The sequence below is a fragment of the Salvelinus fontinalis genome, chromosome 34 (assembly GCF_029448725.1).
Source record: "Salvelinus fontinalis isolate EN_2023a chromosome 34, ASM2944872v1, whole genome shotgun sequence".
Lineage (NCBI taxonomy): Eukaryota > Metazoa > Chordata > Actinopteri > Salmoniformes > Salmonidae > Salvelinus > Salvelinus fontinalis.
The window spans coordinates 4,990,667-5,006,569 of record NC_074698.1 but is presented as its reverse complement, the minus strand read 5'-3'; the positions used below and the strand labels follow the sequence as shown (position 1 = coordinate 5,006,569).

The 15,903-nt window shown below is 42.9% G+C and overlaps 1 protein-coding gene across 1 annotated transcript; it reads left to right on the top strand.

Moving 5' to 3' along the window:
• Positions 1-8,476: 8,476 nt before the first annotated feature.
• Positions 8,477-15,224, top strand: LOC129832901 (uncharacterized). Its single transcript, XM_055897011.1, has 7 exons — positions 8,477-8,825; positions 8,959-9,057; positions 9,706-9,765; positions 9,938-10,043; positions 10,251-10,522; positions 11,497-11,683; positions 14,411-15,224. Exons 1-7 carry the CDS (start codon positions 8,709-8,711, stop codon positions 14,575-14,577), a joined length of 1,008 nt encoding a protein of 335 aa, XP_055752986.1. The 5' UTR covers positions 8,477-8,708; the 3' UTR covers positions 14,578-15,224.
• The last annotated feature ends 679 nt before the right edge of the window (positions 15,225-15,903 follow it).

Sequence of the window (15,903 nt, the reverse complement as noted above, 5' to 3'; positions counted from 1 at the left end):
GAAGGGCCTGGGTCAGGGAGGTGACCAAGAACCCAATTGTCACTCTGACAGAGCTCCAGAGTTCATCTGTGGCGATGGGAGAACCTTCCAGAAGGACAACCATCTCTGCAGCCCTCCACCAATCAGGCCTTTATGGTAAAGTGGCCAGACAGAAGCCACTCCTCAGTAAAAGGCACATGACAGCCTGCTTGGAGTTTACCAAAAGGCACCTAAAGGACTCTCAGACCATGAGAACCAAGATTCTCTAGTCTGGAGGAAACCTGTCACCATCGCTATGGTGAAGCATGGTGGTTGCTGCATCATGCTGTGGGAATGTTTTTCAGAGGCAGGGACTGGGAGACCAGTCAGGATTGAGGGAAAGATGAACGGAGCGAAGTACAGAGAGATCCTTGATGAAAACCTGCTCCAGAGCGTCCAGGACCTCAGACTAGGGCAAAGGTTCACCTTCCAACAGGACAATGACCCTAAGCACACGGCCAAGACAACGCAGGAGTGGTTTCGGGACAAGTGTCCTTGAGTGGCCCAGCCAGAGTCCGGACTTGAACACAATCGAGCATCTCTGGAGAGACCTGAAAATAGCTATGCAGCGATGCTCCCCATCCAACCTGACAGAGCTTGAGAGGATCTTCAGAGAAGAATGGGAGAAACCCCCCAAATACAGGTGTGCCAAGCTTGTAGCTCCATACATAAGAGGGCTCGAGGCTGTAATCGCTGCCAAAGGCTTCTTCTTCAAAGTACTGAGTAAAAGGGAGTGAATACTTATGTGAATGTGATATTTCAGTTTTTTATTTTTGATACATTTGCAAATAAAATTTAAAGCCAGTTTTTGCTTTGCCATTATGGGGTATTGTGTGTAGATTGATGAGGGGCGAAAACAATTGAATCAATTTTAGAATAAGGCTGTAACGTAACAAAATGTGGAAAAAGTCAAGGAGTCTGAATACTTTCCCGAATTCACTGTATGTGTGTGTGTGTGTGTGTGTGTGTGTGTGTGTGTGTGTGTGTGTGTGTGTGTGTGTGTGTGTGTGTGTGTGTGTGTGTGTGTGTGTGTGTGTGTGATTCAATGTGTGAGTGTCTAGGCCTCAACAGTGGTCACTGATCCCATGTGAATATGTGTGTGTGTGTGTGTTTGTATAAACGTGCTTGTGTGTGTCTACCTCGGCCACCACCGGCTCTGTTCATCAGCACAAAAATCATTTACAGCCCTCCAGGGCTGCTGGGGGAAGGAGTCAAAGTTCAACCCTGACGCCCCCATCTGGTCAATCAAAACCCACTCAATGCCAAAGTCCAGCCTCTCTCTTTATGGCCCCATTCATTCTATCAATCTGTAACGGGGGGCCAGGCCGGGGAGGGAGGGAAAAAGTCCTGCTTCTGTTGGATGGAGCCTTCGTTTTTCAATTATCTCCAGGGGCACGGGGCCACAGTTTCAATTTCACTCCGGAGGAGAGGTTCCGTGTGTAACCTTATCGCCGCCTGATAAACATGACTTTTTCCTTTGAACCCCCACTTTGGCCCCTCTAATATCGCATGTAATCTGTGTTTGGCTCTTCAGCTGTCAATAGGGACACCCCTGAGTGGGGCAGTCAGGGCCCTGAGCAGGGGCCAGTCACCTGGATTGGTGGAGATAGGCTTCTTAAAATAAGTGTGATTGTATGGGAAGAAGGGAGGTGAAGCAAACAAGCTATAACTGTGGCTAAAGACGTGTCATGTCAGGTCTCACAGGCAGGTTCACAGAGATGTGTGTGGGAGTGACTGTCACTGATTCTCTCTCTCTCTCTCTCTCTCTCTCTCTGTTCTCCATCAAAGACAGGAGGCAAAGTATAGATTCGATGGCTTGCTGGTGCTCTGCGGACAAATCTTCCTCAGAGAGAACAGTAGATGTCGATGTGTTATCAATATTCCTGCTTTTTCTGTGTCAGACGCACTTAAGTGTGAAAAATATGCAGTGGATGGATCAATAGGTTATTCCCAGGGGGAGCCGCTCTGAGACACAATTGCTACAAGGGGAGGGACTGTTACATTTATGTAAATCCTTTATGTCTAGCTAGAGTCAAAATATACACTTCTTGGATATACTTATTCAATATTCATGTCATAGTTCAATGCCACGCTTTTGATAAATTCTGGCATTTTATGTCACAGATTAAGTTCTACAAACATTTTATTAGAAGGACACAAAGGGAACTATCATGATATCAGGAATGAACTGGGCATGAATGAAAAGGCTATTGATTCGTATTGCACATCAGGGGACAAGTTGTGGGTCATATTGTTTACTTCAGTGGTTATTATGAGTCACTGCACACTGGGCACAAACAGCATTTCAGCGTCTGATTTGGATTTACATTCGGTTGACTTGTCAAGTAACGTGAATTCAACGTGAAATCAACGAAAAATGTCACCATGTCATTGGAATTAGGGTTAAAAGTGGGTTGAAAAAAAAAGACACAATTCTTAACGTTGAGGACTTTTTGCAAATCCAATCTGTTTTCCACATGGTTCAACATCCTCACGTTGAATTTCTTTGTTGAAATTAGATTATAATTACAATGTTGATTCAACCAGTTTTTGCCCAGTGTCTAGAAAACACCAAGAATACATTGGCATGATAAGATCTTGATAAACCACACAACATGCATCTGGTCACAAGTTACAACCCGGGAATTGGCTACACATCACCAATTAGGGAACTCTGATGCAGAGTATTGTGGTGCCGTTTTGTTTTGTTTGTTACGAAGAGGAACCACTAGTGATCTGTTTCCAATTCAACAAATTGATCACAGACAGTTTCTCTTTCTATAGCAACCATCAGATCAGGGGTACCAAAACGATTGGACAGTTCATACGAGAACCTACATTATGGTGACGCACACATACGCGCACACACACACACACACACTCTCTCTCTCTCTCTCCTCTGATCCCTGAATCTGTTTCCTCTTTTGAAAGCTCATGTGCTTGTGGATGACATTTTTTTCTTTTTTTTGTATCGCTTCGGTGCAATTTTCACAAGTGTGCGGTACATTTTCATAACTCTTAGTAAGAAACTCAAAACAGATCATCAAAAAAGGCAGTTGTGACAAAACTCGAAGCACATTTTCAACTAAAGTGCAGCACAATAAAATCATACAGTCACTTTTTCACCTTTTTCATCTCAAAATCCATGTTTCACATTGCAGTACGTGTTCGTAATAAAGTACTTGCCTTTCATAATGCGACGCTCGCATGACTTTTGATATGATTATCTTCTCTTTTGTTGAGATACATTTGACTTTTACTTAATCCGACGGCTCTTAATTGATGATCACTTAATCATTTGGCAAATCTATAGATTTTATGCCTACTATAGATTTTATGTCTACTATAGATTTTGAGAACTACATAATGAAAACCTATTTCGGTAAAGTAGAAACATAAAAAGTATGATATATACTGAATATACTACTATGATGATGACTATCATGATTTTACTCCACAGTAAGTTCAAAAAACAAACACATATTGACGAGACCAGAGATGTATTGTATGTAAACCAATCAAATCAAAGTTTATTGGTCGCACACATAGATCAGCAGATGTTACAACAGCTACAGCGAAATGCTCGTGTTTCTATATCAACACAATACAATACCAATACGCAAATTAAAGTGTGGCTGCTTTCGCGAGCCATACTAATGATCCAGAAAGTCCAAAATAAGAAGGACATCCGATACAGTAGTCCTGTATCCAAAATGAAGTAGCTTTTCCAAAATTGCATAGGCCAACACAGTACTGTAATAACTGGCAATTACGTAGCAGACACTTTTATACAAAACGATAACAGTCCACACATCTCGGTATGTGACCCCAGTCGGGATTCGAACCCACAAATCTGGTGTTGCTAGTGCCATGCTCTTACGAACTGAGCCGTGTACAGGACCCCTACAATACATATGTCCAATACAATACTGTAAAATACAATACACAATTACAATACAGGTGGACATAGAGAAGTAGAAGTGCTGAGGGTGCTACAGCAACCACTGATAAATAAATAAATAAATGTGAAGAATTTTTTTTATTTTTTATTTTTTACTTCATGTGGAAACTAAAGAGACACGTGAGGTCAGCTGTTCACATGTGAAACCATATGTTCACATGTATTCAATATAGAGTTCACAGGTTAACGCCAACGTTTCAGATGTGAGGAGGATAACATGTTTTCACGTCACGTGAATTGCAGATTCACATGTGAAATTTGCCATTTTACACGTGAAAACCTAACTCTCACATGTGGAATTTGCAGTTTCACATGTGGAAAAATGTCACATGAAAATCTAACTCTTACATGTGTAAATTGGAATGTTGTCACGTGTAGTGGCACATGTTGACATTTTGCATCCCCATGTTGTTTTCTTAAGGGACAGTAGCCTAGCCTAAACTGTAGGGTACTAGGGGGTAACTAGCCACCTGGGGTAACTGCCCCCCCCTGTAATTCACATTAACAACACCAAATTATTTTTCCAACACGCCCTGGCTGCCACTGCTCTTGCTCAACAAAACATTTCCTCTGTGCCATCACAACTTTTGGAGATATTTAAACAAAACAGTTTGTGGTAAAAAAATTGTAGATATATTCCAACAAAGTTAGATCTATATACAGTACCAGTCAAAAGTTTGGACCCACCTACTCATTCAAGGGTTTTTCTTTATTTTTACTATTTTCTACATTGTAGAATAATAGTGAAGACATCAAACTATGAAATAACACATGGAATCATGTACAGTTGAAGTCAGAAGTTTACATACACCTTAGCCAAATACATTTAAACTCAGTTTTTCACAATTCCTGACATTTAATCCCAGTAAAAATTCCCTGTTTTAGGTCAGTTAGGATCACCACTTTATTTTAAGAATGTGAAATGTCAGAATAACAGGAGAGAGAGAGAGCACTATTTATTTCTGCTTTTATTTATTTCATTACATTCCCAGTGGGTCAGAATTTTACATACACTCAATTAGGATTTGGTAGCACTGCCTTTAAATTGTTTAACTTGGGTCAAACGTTTCAGGTAGCCTTCCATAAGCTTCCCACAATAAGGTGGGTGAATTTTGTCCCTTTCTTCCTGACAGAACTGGTGTAACTGAATCAGGTTTGTAGGCCTCCTTGCTCGCACACACGTTTTCAGTTCTGCACACACATTTTCAGTTCTGTTTGTACCTGTTTCCTCCAGCATCTTCACAAGGTCCTTTGCTGTTGTTCTGGGATTGATTTGCACTTTTCGCACCAAAGTACGTTCATCTCTAGGAGACAGACCTCCTTCCTGAGCGGTATGACAGCTGCGTGGTCCCATGGTGTTTATACTTGCATAGTATTGTTTGTACAGATGAAGGTGGTACCTTCAGGTGTTTTGAAATTGCTCCCAATGATGAACCAGACTTGTGGAGGTCTACAATATTTTTTTCTGAGGTCTTGGCTGATTTCTTTTAATTTTCCCATGATGTCAAGCAAAGAGGCACTGAGTTTGAAGGTAGGCCTTGAAATACATCCACAGGTACACCTCCAATTGACTCAATTAGCCTATCAGAAGCTTCTAAAGCTATGACATAATTTTCTGTAATTTTCCAAGCTGTTTAAAGGCACAGTCAACTTAGTGTATGTAAACTTCTGACCCACTGGAATTGTGACACAGTGAATTATAAGTGAAATAATCTGTCTGTAAACAATTGTTGGAAAAATTACTTGTGTGTCATGCACAAAGTAGATGTCCTAACCAACCTGGCAAAACTATATTTTGTTAACAAGAAATTTGTGGAGTGGTTGAAAAACGAGTTTTAATGACTCCAACCTAAGTGTATGTATGCTTCTGACTTCAACTGTTGTAACCAAAAAAGTCTTGCACAAATCAAAATATAGTTTATATTTTAGATTCTTCAAAGAAGCCACCCTTTGCCTTGATGATAGCTTTGCACACTCTTGGCATTCTCTCAACCAGTTTCATGAGGAATGCTTTTCCAACAGTCTTGAAGGAGTTTCCACAAATGCTGAGCATTTGTTGGCTGCTTTTCCTTCACTCTGTGGTCCAACTCATACCAAACCATCTCAATTGGGATGAGGTCGAGTGATTGTGGAGGCCAGGTCATCTGAGGCAGCACTCAATCACTCTCCTTCTTGGTCAAATAGCCCATGCACAGCCTGGAGGTGTGTTTTGGGTCATTGTTCTGTTGAAAAACAAATGATTGTCCCACTAAGCGCAAACCAAATGGGATGGTGTATCACTGCAGAATGCTGTGGTAGCCATGCTGGTTAAGTGTGCCTTGAATTCTAAATAAATCACTGACAGTGTCATCAGCAAAGCACCCCCACACCATCGCACCTCCTCCTGCATGCTTCATGGTGCGAACTACACATGCAGAGATCATCTGTTCACCTACTCTGCATCTCACAAAGACAATGCGGTTGGATCCAAAAATATCACAGGACAGATTTCCACCAGTCTAATATCCATTGCTCATGTTTCTTGGCCCAAACCAGTCTCTTCTTCTTATTGGTGTCCTTTGGCAGCGGTTTCTTTGCAGCAATTCGACCATGAAGGCCTGATTCACGGAGTCTCCTCTGTGTGAGAGGTGTGTCTGTGACTTGAACACTGTGAAGCATTTATTTGGGCTGCAATTTCTGAGGCTGGTAACTAATGAATTTATCCTCTGCAGCAGAGGTAACTCTGGGTCTTCCTTTCCTGTGGCGGTCCTCATGAGAGCCAGTTTCATCATAGTGCTTGATGGTTTTTGTGACTGCACTGGAAGAAACCTTCAAAGTTCATGAGAATTTCCAGATTGACTTAAAGTAATGATGGACTGTCGTTTCTCTTTGGTTATTTGAGCTGTTCTTGCCATAACATGGACTAGGTATTTTACCAAATAGGGCTAGCTTCTGTATACCAACCCTACCTTGCAACTGATTAGTTCAAACGCATTAAGAAGGAAAGAAATTCCACAAATTAACTTTTAACACGGCATACCTGTTAATTGAAATACATTCCAAGTGACTACCCATGAAGCTGGTTGAGAGAATGCCAAGAGTGTGCAAAGCTGTCATCAAGGCAAAGGGTGGCTACTTTGAAGAATCTCAAATATAACATATATTTTGTTTTGTTTAAAACTTTTTTGGTTACTACATGATTCCATGTGTTATTTCATAGTTTTTGATGTCTTCACTATTATTCTACAATGTAGAAAAACCCTTGAATGAGTAGGTGGGTCCAAACATTTGACTGGTACTTGAGTAAAGAAGTAATATGTTGGATGAGTGTATTGCTCCCCCTGTTAGCGCTGGTTTATGCTAACTTGCTAGCTGCAACTTCACAAGCAGTAAATAGTTAGTTAGCATGAGCTGCTAGCTGGTGCTAACTAGCAACCTTACTACTAGATCATCTGAGGTAAAATACATTAAAAAAGGTAACGTGACTTAATTGCAGTTGTAAACGTTTCCACTAGCGACCGATAGCTGTACAGTTGATGTTACTTTATAGCATTTAAGCTATTTTACACTGCATTATATGTCATATAGCTAAATAGCTAGCTACGTTTTTAAGAGAGAGGTTTCAATTGGCATCTCACCCCGTTTTCAGTCACAGGTGGGGTCTGAATTAGGTGTGAGCATTGCAGGAGGTGGGCCCATGAGTTGTGCTCCAATTTTACTGGGGATAGCTTTATCTGTGACCTACAGGTACAAATTACAATTGAGCAATAGCAGAGCAAAAGAGAGTTGCCACATCAATGTTAATGTTAATTAATCTGTTAAGTTATGAGTTATTCTTATTAATGCTTATATTCCAATGTTATTAGATATATTCCATTCCAATAAAAAAAATTTTTATGAATTAAAAACAACTATTAAAAACCTTTTGCTCCTGAATGTCATTTTAAAGACGGCTGGGATAAAACATATTGCAATATTCAAATAATATTTTGTGCAATTGTACATAATGGATTGTATGGAAAAGGAACAAAGAAAGAACAAAGGAAATTAATGTGCAGGTGAGTTAAAAAAGAGGGACTTTACATCATATCTGCTCATAGTGCGTATATTAATTGTGACATGTGAAACAACATTTCCCCCCATATTCTATTTCAATAATTCAAATAAGACAAGTAGACTTAGCTTTTAAGTATTACTTACTAAATAATTTCGGAATAAAACGGATTAAATGGATTTTAACACAATTGTGTGAAACCCTATCCCAAAGTCTTCTACTGGGGTAACTTTTTTTTATAGAAAGCCCCGAGGGGGGGGTCTAGTTACCCCCTAGTACCCTAGTAATGCAATTGAAATTAACATAGTGTACTTTATCCCTTCGAATAAACCCTCTCATTCAAATAATTGTTAAATAAATAAACAATAAATGTACTTGAAAGTCATGATCATGCCCAAAGCTATAACTGCTGCTTTCATCTTGAGCAGGCTTTGTCCAATCTTGCCATGTCATGCCACGGTACATTTCACCGAAAAACAGCTTAAATCAAGTGTGTTGAACACAGTTCTACTAACTGAGATGCAATAAGTACACAAAGTAGGACAACCGTAACAAATATTGTTCCCCCGCACCACGGCTGATGTGGGTGCCTACCCAGCATTGACGCGAAAGTCTGGGAGCCGAGCACAGTGTATTGACCAGCATGTTCAAGAAGCAGCCAGTGTTTCAGCGGGGGGAAAGGATAATGGGAGAAAGATGAGAAGGAAAACAATAGCAAAGCGCATTTTCGACCTCGAATATGAAGAAGAGGAGGAGGAAGACCCCAAATACGAAGACTTTGGCAACACGACATCGCACAGCCAGCCTCTATGTGTACGTAAACGTTTAACGGTTATTTGTAGTCTGGTCTTCATACAATAACGATAACTGCCCATTCCGTGAGGGGCGAGTATTTGTCGCTCACGATTTATGTCGCTAATTACCCCACCTGGACTGTCTATTACAGCACAGACTGCAGAAGAGAAGAAAGCACACACACCCGGTGAACGAGAACGTAGAAGAGAATCCACCATGCAACATCGCTCTCCAGAAGTTGAAAACGAGGGTTTGGGTCAACTATTATCATATCATATTTTAGGCGACAAAGTTTTCTCTATTATCTGTCGGGGTTGGCACGCGTCTGCTCATTGTGGTGGCATCATATGCGCATGTTGACCGACCGACATGAATCCTATTTGTACGTTAGTAATATAGCACCCCACCTCCTCACTTAAGGGGTTACAACTTGGAACCACACGGCTGTAGTAGTAGTGACACAGAGAGCATTCACCTCTCAGCTGTGTTTTGTTCTAATGGCGCATATGTGAGAGAGGGGCATGGTGAGGGCAGCCATTGATCTCAATGATGGAGAGGAGGAGGAGAACACAAACATTTGGCAAGGGGAAGTGGGGAAAAGAACGACAAGCCAAGACAGCAACAAGTAACATGTTGTTGCTACTCCTAAATAAAGGAAGGATGCTGAATCCAAGCTTGACAACGACACTTTATTTATTTTCTGTCAAGACAAAATCATTTATGAAGAAGAATAGGGTATCATCATCACAGGGATTTGCTGATGCTTCAAGCTGGCTGTGATTTTTCACCATAGCAGACCATAGCTGACTATACATAATACAATAAATAACATTTAAAAACTGTGACAATTACATACAAGTGAGACAACGTATATGACTGATTTCTTATCTCAAAACAGATACCAGTGTCAGACAACCCCAGTGTGGAACGCATCGAGGAGGGTGACTTCATGGCAGAGGTACACTGGCTGATGGCAGTGTCTGTGTGAGTGCTTCTGAGTGTGTGTGTGTGTGTGTGTGTGTGTGTCTGTGTGTGTGTGTGTGTGTGAGTGCTTCTGAGTGTGTGTGTGTGTGTGCGTGCATGTGGTTTAGACTTTCTATGTATGACTTTTTGACTTAATGTCTCTAAAGGGTCTTGGAGGCCTACAGTCACGTTCAAAGGCTGACCTGGTTGCCATGGTGCTGAGCATGCAGCGAGAGATGGACAACCTGAGGGAGCAAATCAGATGCCTCACAGGTGAGGACCAGGCAGGAGAATTAGGAGGAAGTTGCCCATAGACACTGATCTAAGTTCAGTTTTTAATTTCCCTTGCTAGTGGTTAAGGTCAGGAGTAAGGGAGGGTATGCTGTTCCTACATCTGTGCCTAAGAGCAACCCAGGACGCTTTAATCTCTTGAATTTTTGTGAGATTCATGCTATTGACTGCCATACTATCGTATGCTAGCGTGTGGAAAGTTGGCACGTAACCTGGAGGCCCTGATCGAGAGGACGGAGGTGTGGTCGAGCAGCACGGACCGGAGAACTACATCTCCCAGCATGCCTGAGATCCTGGTGAGGAGTGGCGCCATGACAACGTCGGCCCTGCTGGCCTCTCCAGGGGTGCTGAACGGGTGCTGGGCGGCCAAACTAGAGCCCCTCCACCACCACCAGAATGGACAACCTCTGGGGTCTCATGAGGGGGGTTCCCAGATCAATGGACCACCTCTCTATCAGGAGGTGATGAACCACTTCAAGTGTCTTTGACATCAAAAACATTTAGCAACATTTTCGGGAGAGGTTAAAAACTGTACTAGAAGTCACTTTTGATATATATAATATATCAATATACAAAATTATATGTTTTCTTTGAAGTTGACTGAATAGGCCTTTGGTCTTGGTCTTATAGCAGAATGACAATATACAGTGGGGTCCGTAATGATTTGCACCCTTGATAAAGACGAGCAAAAAAGACTGTATAAAATAAATTTGACAAATACTGAGCTATATTGTATGCAAAAAAATGAGTAAGTAATAGTAATAATGAGTAACAAATAAAATAAAATATAGGTGTCAAAATTATTGGCACCCCTGTTTTCAATACTCTAGCGCTCTCCCCTTGTGAGGATAACCACACTGAGCCTTTATCTAAAATGTGTTATGAGATTGGAGAACACATCGGGATGGATCTTAGACCATTCCTCCATACAGAATCTTTCCCGATCCTTAATATCCTTCAAACCACAGGTTTTCAATGAGGTTCAAGTCCGGAGACTGAGATCAAAATGTTGATTTTGTGGTCAATGAACCATTTATTTGTGGATTTTGAATAGTGCTTGGGGTTATTGTCTTGCTGGAAGATCCACTTAAGGCCAAGTGTCAGCCTCCTAGAAGAGGCAACCAGGTTTTTGGCTAAAATGTCCTGGTACTAGATAAAGTTCATGATGCAGTTGACCTTAACAAGGGCCCCAGGACCAGTGGAAGCAAAATCATTTTGACCCCTATCTCTTTCTCTGAGCAATTGTATTAGTATAAAATAATATAATTTCCTTTTTTTTTTTTGCATACAGTATAGCTCAGTATTTGAATTATATATACAGTCTTGTTTGCTCATCTTTATCAAGGGTGCAATAATTACAGACCCCACTGGATCCCTAAAATGGGATGGGCCACTACAATTTTAAAGATGGAACCTAATGTCTTCTACCCTCCAGTTCATCACTGCGGAGCTGCTTGACCGCTGTAACACGGGGACCACTGCCCAGAAGCTGACCAACGACCTGCTCCGGGGCCTCTATGAGAGGGACTGCCTGGCCTCTCACTCCATCTCCGGCATCGTCAACAACAAGAGGGGCCAACCCAAGCCTGCCCTGCCTGCAGACGAGATCCAGGCAATACTGAGTAAGGTCTCGTCTGTACTGCAGCCTGAGACAGCTAGACACACCCCCTCATAACAGCTAGGCACACCCCCATACCGCAGTTGAACATGTCACACTTCCCGCCCTAACCTCATGCTACAATGTAAATACTTTTCACATCAACTTCACACTTTCCTATTAAAGTTATGTGACAGCGGTGGCTGTAAGTCGATCTGGATAAGAGGGTAGCAGTGTTGTTATTTCCGTTTGACCTCCGCCATTGCCTGGGACTCGAACTGTCGTTTACAGACCGCGGTAATCTTGGTACAGGCATAGAGATGCATAGAGATCTCGACTTTGTATCTGTGCCATTATGACAACGTGGGCTGCGCCATTGAGGCTCTCTCCTTTTGAAAGATTTTGATGAGTTTTAAGTTTGAAAAAAAGTGGGACGCTAATATTGGGGATTTACCGCCACCCGCAGTGCTGGAGTCTTAAACCAAATCTTATCATTCATTTATTCTGCCCACTAGATCGATGGCAGTGATACAGCTTAAAGCCATTTACAAACTAGGCAAAACAATTTGCTGAAGAAGACACCATCGTGCCCACAAAGCGTATCACTAAGCTAAGGACCCTGTGACTAAACACCTCCCTCTGCAACTGGATCCTGGACTTCCTGACGGGCCGCCCCCAGGTGGTAAGAGCAGGCAACAACACATCTGCCACGCTGATCCTCAACACTGGGCCCCTCAGAGGTGCATGCTTAGTCCCCTCCTGTACTCTCTGTTCACCCACGACTGCGTGGCCAAGCAGGACTCCAACACCATCACTAAGTTTGCTGACGACACAACAGTGGTAGGCCTGATCACCGACAACGATAGGGAGGAGGTCAGAGACCTGGCAGTGTGGTGCCAGGGCAGCTACCTCTCCCTCAATGTGAGCAAGACGAAGGAGCTGATTGTGGACTGTAGGAAAAGGAGGGCCAAACAGGACCCCATTAAAATCGACGGGGTTGAAGTGGAGCGGGTCGAGAGTTTCAAGTTACTTGGTGTCCACATCACCAACAAACTATCATGGTCCAAACACACCAAGACAGTTGTGAAGAGGGTACGCAACACCCTTTCCCCCTCAGGAGAATGAAAAGATTTGTCATAGGTCCCCAGATCCTCAAAAAGTTCTACATCTGCACCATCGAGGGTATCCTGACCGGTTGCATCACCACCTGGTATGGCAACTGCTCGGCATCCGACCGTAAGGCGCTACAGAGGGTAGTGCGTATGGCCCAGTACTTCACTGGGGCCAAGCTTCCTGACACCCAGGACCTATATACTAGGTAGTGTCAGAGGAAGGCCCAAAAAACTGTCAAAGACTCTAGTCACCCAAGTCATAGACTGTTCTCTCTGCTACCGCACAGAAAGCGGTACCGGAGCGCCAAGTCTAGGACCAAAAGGCTCCTTAACAGCTTCTACCCACAAGCCATAAGACAACTGAACAATTAATCAAATGGCCACCAGGACTATTTACATTGACCCCCCCCCGTCCGCTCTGTTTTTACACTGCTGCTACTTGCTGTTTATTATCTATGCATAGTCACTTTACAAATTACCTCGACTAACCTGTATCCCCACACATTGACTCGGTACCAGTACCCCCTGTATATACGCTACCGTTCAAAAGTTTGGGGTCACTTAGAAATGTCCTTGTTTTTGAAAGAAAAGCAATTTTTGTATCCATTAAAATAACATAAAATTGATCAGAAATACAGTGTAGACATTGTTAATGTTGTAAATGACTATTGTAGATGGAAACGGCAGATTTTTAATGGAATATCTACGTAGGCGTACAGAGGCCCATTATCAGCAACCATCACTGTTCCAATGGCATGTTGTGTTAGCTAATCCAAGTCGATCATTTTAAAAGGCGGATTGATCATTAGAAAACCCTTTTGCAATTATGTTAGCACAGCTGACAACTGTTGTCCTGATTAAAGAAGCAATAAAACTGGCCTTCTTTAGACTAGTTGAATATCTGGAGCATCAGCATTTGTGGGTTCGATTACAGGCTCAAAATGGCCAGAAACAAAGACCTTTATTCTGAAACTCGTCAGTCTATTCTTGTTCTGAGAAATGAAGGCTATTCCAAATGAGAATTTGCCAAGAAACTGAAGATGTCGTACAACGCTGTGTACTACTCCCTTCACAGAACAGAGCAAACTGGCTCCAACCAGAATAGAAAGAGGAGTGGGAGGCCCCGATGCACAACTGAGCAAGAGGACAAGTACATTGGAGTGTCTAGTTTGAGAAACAGACACCTCACAAGTCCTCAACTGGCAGCTTCATTAAATAGTACCTGCAAAACACCAGTCTCAACGTCAACAGTGAAGAGGCGACTATGGGATGCTGGCCTTTTAGGCAGAGTTTCTCTGTCCAGTGTCTGTGTTTGTTGGCCTATCTTAATTTTTTATTTTCATTGGCCAGTCTGAGATATGGCTTTTTCTTTGCAACTCTCCCTAGAAGTTCAGCATCCCGGAGTCGCCTCTTCATTGTTTTATTCGGCCCATGTGACAAATGCAATCTGATTTGATTTGAATTGACAATGCTCTGATCATTGGCTGATCGCTCCCAACTCATAGGAACCCCCACCCAGTTGACTACTTTAAAATGGTGGAACCCCTCAATGGCAATGTCCATGCAAAATCGGGTTATTTCCAAAGTAATGATAACTTTACATCTCTATAGGTTTCTGATCTTTGACCTCTCACCCACAGGGGCGGTGCAGCACTACTTCCCAGGGAAGACGGACTCGGAGATCAAGGGCTACATCCGCCAGAAGCTGCAGAACGAAGCCAAGCGGCTCCGCAAGAAGCCTCATCTGGCCGTGAAGGTGGAGCCAGAGGCCGGGGCTGAGGGAGCGGAGACTACTTTCTACACCTAAGCGGTGTGGCCCCGCCAAACCCCACCCCCTGTTCTACCCAGGGAGGGAGGTGCCCCGCCTCTGTCCAGGTTAAAGTGCAATTATGGGAGGGAGACTCACGTAAAAACTGCTGTGAGAGGGAACCAAAATGGAGCAGCCTTATCAACACCAGTCTAGTCTGTTTGTCTGTCCATTCCCAGCCACGTCTCTGGGCTGGGAGAGAAATAGTCTAGTGAGGGAGGAGTCTATTTGTCTGACAATGTGATCATTCCAGGGGAAGTGTTATGGACTCCAGTCTGATTGAGACTAGTTACTGCTCAGGTGAAGTTAGATGATACTGTAGCTTATTCTTCCTCTGCCCTCTGGCATCGTTCTCAAGCCTCAGCCAGCTAGCCAGCCAGCAGTAGTAGGCCTAGTAGATGGCAAGTGATTTGTTACCAAGTGTAGTACTCTTGTTTCTGTGAAAGAGGTAGCAGTCAGTCGGTGCTCTGTAGAGAAGTCGTAACAGAAGCCCTGAACAACCTGGCCGTCAGCGAAGCTGCGCTGCACTCTGTGCCACTTCAGTTCGATTTACAGTATTGTCATTGACCTCGTGAAATGAACCTAGCCTTAGTATTGAATTAATTACAATGGTGCTGAATAAAAAATGCCTGTTTCCCCCCCCAAAAGCATCGTTGTGCTTTTTTAAAACATTTTTTTAAAAACTAGAACTGATACTTACACGTCACGTTATCATAGCAGCAATACCCTCGAGACATTTTAGAAATGGTATCTTGTAAAACATAACGTTGAAATGATTTTAAAATGAAGAGATCCCCAACCCACCCTTTTCTAATGATTACTCTTTACGTTGCATGCTGCATCAAAATAAACCCCTAATTATTACCCAACAATTATGCCAATGCAACTGGAGACCAATAACTTTACCAGATATTGGCCGCCAGATTCAGCTGTCTTTCAAAAGAACCTGTGTTCTTCCTGAAGCCCCAGGATGAACAGGAGTTTTCCCCGGGTCCTCAGAGGAACCCAGCCTCGTCCTCACTCACCACCTGTGCTCCTCACAAAAGACCCACAACGGAGAGGCTCCCACCAGGAACAAAGGATAGCGTGGGAACCACATATGCTCCATAATCAATACACCCCTATGCTATCTCTCTTATCCCACACCCGCACTCAGTCAGACAGACATATGTACGCCACACATTTGCTTCATCATTATCCGTGCTGCAGGAAGCTAATCCGTTTCGGTGTCAATAACACCACAGATAAGTGTGTAACAATGGTTTGTGTAGGACCAGGGTTGATTTAGACCTGGGTGGGACAAGGGAGTGTCTCTTTTTGGACAAT